At 36.5% G+C, this 9,360-nt stretch overlaps 1 protein-coding gene across 2 annotated transcripts; it reads right to left on the bottom strand.

Annotated features, from left to right (window-relative positions):
- Positions 1-737: 737 nt before the first annotated feature.
- LOC109238245 (MOB kinase activator-like 1A) lies at positions 738-6,731 on the bottom strand. Of its 2 annotated transcripts, none has more exons than XM_019404673.1 (7): positions 6,505-6,731; positions 5,051-5,099; positions 4,107-4,215; positions 3,339-3,432; positions 2,815-2,948; positions 2,186-2,349; positions 738-1,004 (listed from the first exon to the last, which is right to left on the bottom strand). In XM_019404673.1, the coding sequence occupies exons 1-7, from the start codon at positions 6,525-6,527 to the stop codon at positions 930-932; spliced, it is 648 nt and encodes a 215-aa protein (XP_019260218.1). In that variant the 5' UTR covers positions 6,528-6,731; the 3' UTR covers positions 738-929. The 2 variants fall into 2 exon arrangements, with proteins under 2 accessions (XP_019260218.1, XP_019260217.1); XM_019404672.1 differs by lacking the exon at positions 6,505-6,731 and adding an exon at positions 6,376-6,477.
- Between the last annotated feature and the right edge of the window lie 2,629 nt (positions 6,732-9,360).

The raw sequence follows: 9,360 nt of genomic DNA, 5'->3' as shown, positions 1-9,360 counted from the left end.
TCTATAGGAATATAAAGATTGCGAGTAACTCAAATAAGGAGTCATAATATTGCATATTTACTAATTGAGAACAACGTAAATGTAAACATAATTTGAACATTCCTCTAAAATAGATAGCCAAAATTTATATCTTCCCTTGCTATTTGCCTTCATATCTTAGTTCTACGTCTTTCAAAATTGTCAAACTTTTGTGTTTACTCATGAAGGAGTAATATTTTAAGCTACAGCACAAGCAAAGTTTATTAACTATTTACTTTTAGGAACGTAAAATGTTTAGTTTAATAATATTTATTAACAAAATTATGATTTTCTTATTATTTGAAAGTTAAACGTTATAATTGATTTGTATTTTGTAGTAACATCAATATTATTGATTGTTTATGCCGGTAAAACATGTTAGATATTTTATTTTCTATGAGCACTTTCAATCACTTGTAATTTTTTTAAAACTTTTAATGTACTTCCTATATATTTTAGTATAATTATGTTATTTTATTAATTTATAAATTAAAAAATTTAAAGATCCATGAGGCTTATGCCACATGCCTTGAGGTTTAAACCTGTGCCTCAGAGTAGGTAAAACATCCTGCCTCATGTCCCACATTTTAAAACCTAACAATAGTTTAATGTACTGTCCATTGAATCCAAAAGAGCTACTTAAAAAACATTACATAATTACACCCATGTAAAGTTTTTTTACTGTCAAAATTTATTTTCCCACTGCAATTTGGTTGCTCTTTCATTTAATCAGCCTTAACTTTTAAAAGCATGAAGAAAAACTAGAGGTACAATGCGTGCACAACATCAATAATGTTAAAATATCATCTTAGGCTACACACTTAGAAGACTAAAATACATTTTTTATCACATTATACTAATTAGTAATTCCTATTAAAACAGGTTAAAAAGCAAACTGAAAGAGGATGTGCTCAATAAGGAACAATGATAGATTCTATGAGCTCTTGGAGTGGAGCCAGCTCCTTTTTGTCAATCAGTCCGAACTCCTGCAGAATAAACATCAATTATATATAAGCATTAACATAATCAATCTCTAAGATAAGGAATTATAAGAAACCTAAAGAACAAATTTTGCTGCATACTGAAGTTCTTGACATAATCAATGTTTTCATAGCAACTCGCATCATTTCCTTAGCAAATAAAAGAAACTGCAGTAATTTCATTGCCCCATTTTGGCTAACTTGGTGATCTTTGTTTCCAATAGACGCCATTATTCTCCATTGTGTATTAGTTCATTCAAATTAATCACGTAGACTGTCTCTTCTATTTTTCCCTTTTTTGGTGGTAGGGTTTAATTATTTGCATATCCTATGTTACTCCCTGGATCCAGATATGCGAGTAATAGCATATAATTGCAAATTAAGAAACAGACATGAAATTGCGGAGAGTCTCCTCTCTTCATTGCATCGGATAGATTTCGATAAAGGCTGGGAGGAATTAGCAATTTGGGAGTTATTGGTATTTAATTAGAAGGAAGTGAGCATAAGTTGGAAGATGTGAAGGAGGTTGTCAAGAGGAAGTGAAACAGGCAGGGAACTTCAGAAAAAAACAAGAGTCGATTATGCAAATCCTGATACTATAAAATGGTTATTATACTCCTCCAACCAAAGAAAAGATGGTAAACTAATTTAACACGGATAAAAGCTAGATAGAGCAGCAATCGACAAAATCCAATATTAGATATTTAAGGAGTAAATAATTCGCTAAATGATCCATCTTTAGGCTTAGAGGGAGAGCGAGAGGGTTTGGCTTTTCAGTTGCTGAATGGGAACTTCAGTTCAGAAATGCATTATCCGATTGAGATTTTAGTCCTTTTACAAAAAGCAGATATTCCATGAGATGTCTAAGAAGTACATCTCAAATCTCAGTTGAGTCAAAATTAGGTTGACATCGGATTACAGAAACTTCAAATAGAAGGTAAGCAGAGAGAATGTGCCTGTGTGTGTCATTCAAAGAAGACCAAAATAGAGAGGGGGAAAAAAGATAGCTAAGACTCTGGAAACTGAATATTTGAGAAACTGAAACTACTGGAGGTAAAAAGGTAATATGACGTAAATTAGGTAGACCTATGCAATGACCATGTCTAAAGCTTCGGAAGAAAGAAAACTAGTAACATGCACAAACAAGAAAAAAAAATGTATTCAAGTTCTACAATTTAATAACTCACATGGGTGAAGAGTATGAAATGCTTGAAGCACGTATTCAAATGGGCTTCCTCCTTAAGGCTCACTATCTTCTGAAAATGAGAGTGATAAATATGTGCATATACACGAAAGAGGCGTTTGAATATTGTCTTCACAACATCCTTGAAGTTCGGAGGAAAAGGTGCACCTGCAAAAGCATAGCCCAGTCAGCAATGAGAAAGGTAACATAGTATTGTCTGAATTAAGAAAGCAATTGATATCAGTTAGCTAGGAATCCCCATCTCACGCCAAGCCACCTACTCTTGCAACATTTGCCCTTCACCCCTCTTGGCTCACAAGAGGAAAGTTTTCAGTTCGCTCAAGATTGCTCCCTCCCTCCATTTTATGGAGATAAGAAGCTAGCGTGACTTGCATATTAGCAGTAGTTGTAGAATAGTTCTAGGCAACATAATACAATGTCAAACAAAATCTTAAAAAGAAATAGGAAATTTCAAGCTTAAGATCATAAGCAGAATTCTTAGAACAGTGAAGAGTGAAGCAATTTAGACGTCCCAAAATAAAAAGTCGATCATGTGAGTTGGGATAGAGGAGTATTGTTTACATCTCCAAAATGACAGGAAATGTTAGTCAGGAAGCTGTAATAAGCACTTACCAAGCCTTTGAGGAAATATAGATTCATCATCCAATTGAGTTTCAATCCAATCCATCAAATATTCAACATATTTTGGGGCTGAAACTTCAATAGGCTTCTTAATCTGTACACCATCAGCCCACCTATACTCATACCTGAAACACATTAAACGATCACTTAGTTATTCCTCTTATTAGTTCCATGATAAACTCTGCTCCATTGTAACATTCAATCCTGGAACTACAAATACCAAGCAGACAAAGACCGATATAATTCTAATCATTTGAGATAAGCTCAGGGAAAATAAAGAAGAAACTCAATAAATGGCAATTAATGAATTGATATCATGAACTCTTAATATTCTTCTTTAAGGGAGTCTTTTCTTGATTAAATTTTTCCCATCGTCAAAACAGTTTGAAAGAATCAACTCCCCTTAACCAGGGATAATTGCAGCGACTCTTTTATCCCCAAGGAAAGACTAAATTGCATCTCAAATAATGTATATAATGTAAGTAAGCTGGAAGCAGCTTATTTATGAAACTTACTTGGGGCCTGCAGTCATTGTAGGGCAGTTTTCTGGCGTACAGAACTCAGTGAGTGTGCCATAAAGAAGATTCACCTGGTTGAAGAAATCAACAGCTGGATATTGAAAAGTAAACAACCACCATTTAATTAAATTTGATCAGCTTACAACAACAAGTAAGCAAACAGGATGTAATATATGCAGCATTCCATTCTAAGCATTATCTTCAAACAAAGAGTCACATGTAAAGCGGCATTATAGCTGCTGTGCAGATTCTATCTGCAATGTGAGAATATAGTACATTCTACCAGCCTTTAGACTTGATTTGATGTCCTCACATTTAATGTTTTGGCGAATGTGAACTTCTATCAGTATGATAGTAAGTTACATGTCACCTCTATCGGATTTATATACTGAAAAGGTATTATTATATAATATATTGAGAAAAAGAATATAATTTCCAAAAATTGGACATATTTTTGGGACAACCCAAAGAAATAGAGAAGATCAATAAATTTGGGGAAGATTGAAGTGTCTGTTCTTTTCCTTTCCAATAGCCAAAAGAAGAAGGGGGGGGGGGGGGGGGATAGACTGAAGTCTGGTTCCAGAAGTCAAGATTTTGGAGATTAAAAGTCGCGAGATTCTTACTCTGCACTTCAATTAAACTAGTGAGTCCAGCAATCACATGTTCCAGTTATCACAAACAGCAGAAGTATAGGTAATGCTAATGTTCCAGTGGATGTCCGTCATTATGTATGAGAAGACAGGAGGAAAGAGAGAAAGAACATACTGTTGACAGCTAGCCATTCATTAATATCTTCTCCTGGAGGAAGCCTTACAGCTTCTCTCAAGTTTCCGCTGCCTAATGTGGCATCAATGTGCTTTCTTAACTGTGCCCCCTGCAACAGAGAAAATGGTGGGCTAAGCAAGAAAGATGACCCATTCAAGGGTAAAAAATACAGATCAATTTCAAATCGAAATAAAGATACATTGGAAGAATGATAAACTAGCAAGATACTAAAAAAAAGGAACAACTTCATGCCCAAGGATCTAAACTAAGCAGGAGATACTTTAATTCGCAGAACTAGCCTACTATATAAACTTTAACAAGCCAAAATTTGAAGTTGAATGAAATTTAACAAGCCAAAATTTGAAACTGAATGAGCCTCCAAGAGTGCCAAACAAGTTTTATGCCAAATCATTTGAATCATTAATTCGTTCTCATCCTGATATTTTTTTTGTGTGATAGTACTTGAAAGTGGAAAGAAACGAACTTAAGTACAATCTTGCTGAACACATTATAGCATGCATGACAAGGGAAGGGTAGTCTAGTGAAAAAGAGTCTCCATCTCCGACAAGGAGTTTGGGGATCAGTCACTAAAGGTGCGAATGTGAAAAGTCTCCAATGACCCTGGGGTTTAGGGGTGGGGGTTTACCATGTCCAATAAGATCATAATTACAAGCATACAATATGCAACTAAATACATAGTTTTTTTCATTCAAAATTCAACTAATGACGAGCTTGTAATTAGCACGAGAAAAATAGAAATCTAAGTGCGTTCGGATTATAAAAATGTAGGATCCCTTTAAACTTGAAGATTGTCTTTTGTTTGACAAGTTTTGGGAATTGGTGGTGTCAACATCAGCATGGTGCAGCCAAATACTTTACATACTACCAAAAAGAACTAGAAGAAAACAACAGAATTTCTTCTTTAAACTAGGAATGAGCATAACCTTACTCCCTGAGGGTGCACTCTTTTTGGGCCGGAATGTTCTCTGGTTCCTATAAACCAATAGCAAACAAGACGTTAGATGAATAAGGCTATATACCCATGCCCCCGAAGGGATAGTAAATTTGAATGACAAGAAACACAACATAAAATAAGCAATAACCTACAAGAAGGTCAAATGGACTAGTAAATATGAGAAATAACATGATACTCACCCGTCAAAAGCTATAATTTATATTTGAGACATGAATAACAGAACTAGCATTATCTTCATCGAGCTGAAGCCTTAAGAAACAAGAACTTGATAAGTAACGTGTTATCCTTTTTTATTTACCCAGTCACGACAACTTTGAGTAGTTGTCTATTAAAGATAAAACCAGGAGGTGCACAGAGACAGAGAAGACTCTCTCCATTTTTTCTACGGCATGTGAAATTCTCTATGGTTCAGAAAGGGAGATAATTTCTAAAAAGTAAAGGCAGAGTTCCTTCTTTATACACAGCAGAACGCCCAACCTCCTGAATCATCTTTTTAAATAAATCTATATTGATCCATCTATAAACAATGATGGAGCCACAACCAATGAAGTGGGTTCAACTGAATCCCCTTTGTTGAAAAATCATACAGCGAAAACTTTTGAATCCCCAGAAATTTTTCATTGTAGCAGTAAAGGTAGTTCCGAATTTGCTTTATGTCACAGGTTCAATTTTCTTGACTCCCCTTATTGAAATTTCTGGGTTAGCCACTTTAAGCAAACAACCTTTGTAATAGGCAAGTTCATCTCCAATTAAAAAGGGTACGTGACTACCAATAGTATTTGATATTGAAATACTAATAACTAAACACCCTGGATTTCTAACCAAAGCAAGTCAGTGATGGACCTAGTTTGTAAGCTATTCTTCACATGAAACCAGTAGCTTTTGCTCAAACACTGTATATGTATTAAAATCCACTAAATATCCATTAATATTTGGCTGTAAACTCAGTTATCACTGTATATATTAACTTGATATCTCTGTAGGAACTCAGAAACAACAAATTCTGGATCCGCCTCTGAAGCAAGTGAAGCTTATAGCATAATAATGTTAATAATACATGTGAAGTATTATCAATTAGCCACATAGAAAGGAGGAAGCCTAAGAACTTTAGCTCCTAACAAATTACAATCTTCTGAAAAGCACAAATAGTTTACACCAAAATAGCCGAATAAATTAAGAATCTTTTAATCCTCAGCATTCAAAGAATAAATAAACAGAAAAAAAGAACAGCCTAAAACGCTAAAAGTCTAAAACCAATAAATCATCATTCGGCAAACATGAACAATAACCAACCTGAAAAGAAAAAACCTCCAGATCAATAAATTCGTTGAAAGTTGATCAGAGATCATGAAAGCATATAACTCAGCATCAATTCAGAAAAAAAAAACTCACAATCATATCAAAAGTCATGATTAATTTTACCTTCCAAGGCCAAAAAGACTCATCGTCTTTAGATATATGGAAAATTTTGAAGAAAAAAACGATTCTTTGATTGTTTTTTTACGCGAAGAGAAGGAGAAAGGGTGGCAAGGAGAGATTGGGAGAAAGATCGGGCAGCGGAGAAGAAAGCTGCCCAGATTGGAGGGGCTTTTATTTATTCGCGGGCGGGCAGTTTAGTTTCCTATTTGTTTTTTTTTAGAAGTAATTAGTGGTAGCATCGAAAAAAGCTGGTGCGCACTGAATTTTCACCCAATGACAGCAAAAGAAAAAGGAAAATTGCAGAAAGTTGTTGGATTTTCTCCGGAGCTAAACTGACGTATTGCTGACTGCATAAATGCATGTCTAGCTGACACGTGGTTTTTTGCAACCTATCAATTCAGCACTATTATTTCTCTTGAGGAATCGGAAAAAGAAGTGAAAGAGGCAGTGATACTGTAACTGGAATCATATTCCTAGAACTCTTAGATACCCTAGGGCTGAGATACTCGCAGAAAGGTAAGCTAATGGGTGGTCCACAAAGGAAACATGGTTAGCTTCCTCAATGATGCTTGGATCCCCAATTAGCCAGCCATTAGGGACATAATAGAAGGCCCTCTTACTCAGAATGATGAAATTGCCGAAGTAGACACTGTCTACAACTCAGGGATTTGGGATCTCTCCACCATCTCTATGGATCTGCCCCCAAGTATTTCTAACATGATCAATTCTGTCTTCATCCCTCCAAACCTTACCAAGGATGACAAGCTAATCTGGGGACTGACTCCTAGTGGGTCCTTTACCAACAGCTATGTCTACTATTTCCTTAGCAAAACCAAAAACGATGTTGAAATAGAGGAGGAAGGGATTTTTAATTGGATCTAGAAATTACACACACCCAACAAAATCAAGAATTTCATCTGGCTTCTTACCCACAAAAGGTTACTTACTGGAGGTTGCCTTCACAGAATTGGGGTTAACTGTAACCCATAATGTTGTTTCTGCCACAATTTTGAAGAAACACGTGACCACATCTTCTTTGAATGCATTAATGCAGCCCAGTTCTGGCAAGACTTGCTATCCAAGGCCTCATTTGAGAGTAGGCAATAGAACCCCATCTCTTCATCCCAATGCCCTTAACTTGGAGCAAGCTTAGGAACACGCCTTTTAATGATCACATTCCTTGGGAAAATATCCTTCCTTTCTGTTTCTGGCATATCTGGCTATGCAGAAACCACAACTTGTTCAACAATAAAAAAGATAGAATCAACATCACCAACACCATCTCTAAAGCAACTGAATACTTTATGTTGGTAAAAATACAACCATCAAAAAAATATTCCAAATCACTGCAAAATGGGAGCCCCCCAGAAGAGGTTTCTATAAGCTGAACACAGATGGGGCAGCAAAGGGTAACCCAGGCATAGGAGGAACAGGTGGAGTATTCGTGAATCACAAGGGGGATTGGATTATGGGGTATATGGAGAATATACCACATACAACAAACACTTTGGCTGAATTTGAAAGCTCTCCTAAAAGGACTGCAACTTGCTGAACAAAATGATTGGGTCCCTTTAGACATCAACACCGACTCGGCAGAATTAATAACAAATGCTAGTTACAAGTAACCTAACATATGAGCCTATGATTTGTGAATGCAGGTTGAAAGGATTGGCGGGGTCGTGGTGAAGCACACATATAGGGAGCAGAATAGAGTGGCAGACGCATTTGCAAAAGAAGCAGCAAAGACAGTTTTTTTGGGTAGATCTAGCTTACTAGCAGTTCCTCCGATGTTTGCAAATGATGTATTTTGGACAGACATCCTAGGAACTGAAGTTGTTAGGGATTTTCAGGCATGTAATATTGACTCTATATTTCATAACATCGCACTGCTGGGAGAACTACAATACCCCAGCAATGACAATACTCTGTAACGTATTTTTGGTTAGTAGTTATATAAATATCCGTCCTTTAACCAAAAAATATCATTTGCGAGAGCTAGAGGTAGAGGTAGAGGCAGAGGAGATCGACGATAAGTCTAAGAAGGTAGAGGCAGATTGAGGAAGAATTTGGGAGAGGTGATCATATATGACATGACAAATTTTCAACTCATCAATGACATAACCATAGATAGGAGAGCATATGGATATCAAGAATGAGGGTAGAAAATAAGTAGGTTGTAACGACCCGACCGCTCATTTTGAGCTCTAGTGCGTCGTTCAGCAGTTTGAGGCCATGAGCAGCTTCACTTCAGGTATTATGACTTGTACGCATAGTCGAAATTGAATTTCGGGAAGTTCAGAGTTGGCTTGGAAAGAGAATTCTCATTTCGGAAGCTTTAAGTTGAAAGAATTGACTAAGATTGAATTTTGAGTAAACGACCTCGGAATCGGGATTCGAAGGTTCCAGCAGGTTCATATGATGATTTCGGACTTGGGCGTATGTCGGGATCTGGTTTTGGAAGACTCGGGAACATTTCGGCACCTATTGTGGAAGTTAGCATTTTTGGAAGAATTTCATAAGTTTGGGTTGAAGTGCATTTCAGTGTTATCAATGTCTGTTCGCGATTTCGAGTTTGGGAATAGCTCCGTATGGTGATTCCGGTGTTGGGAGCGCGATCAGAAGTGAATTCGGAGGTCCGTGGGTCATTTTGGAGTCATTTGGCTAAAGATAGAAATTTGAAGGTTTTTGAGGAGTTTGACCGGAAGTGGACTTTTTGATATCGGGGTTAGAATCCAATTCCGGAAGTTGGAGTAGGTCCGTAATGTCGAATGTGACTTGTGTGCAAAATTTGAGATCAATCGAACGCGATTTGATAGGTCTCGACATCGAATGTAGAAATTTGAAGTTCTAAAGTTCATT

Source organism: Nicotiana attenuata, unplaced genomic scaffold, assembly GCF_001879085.1.
Source record: "Nicotiana attenuata strain UT unplaced genomic scaffold, NIATTr2, whole genome shotgun sequence".
Taxonomy (NCBI): Eukaryota; Viridiplantae; Streptophyta; class Magnoliopsida; order Solanales; family Solanaceae; genus Nicotiana; species Nicotiana attenuata.
Note: the sequence above shows the minus strand (reverse complement) of the source record. Positions and strands in the feature narration are given on the sequence as shown.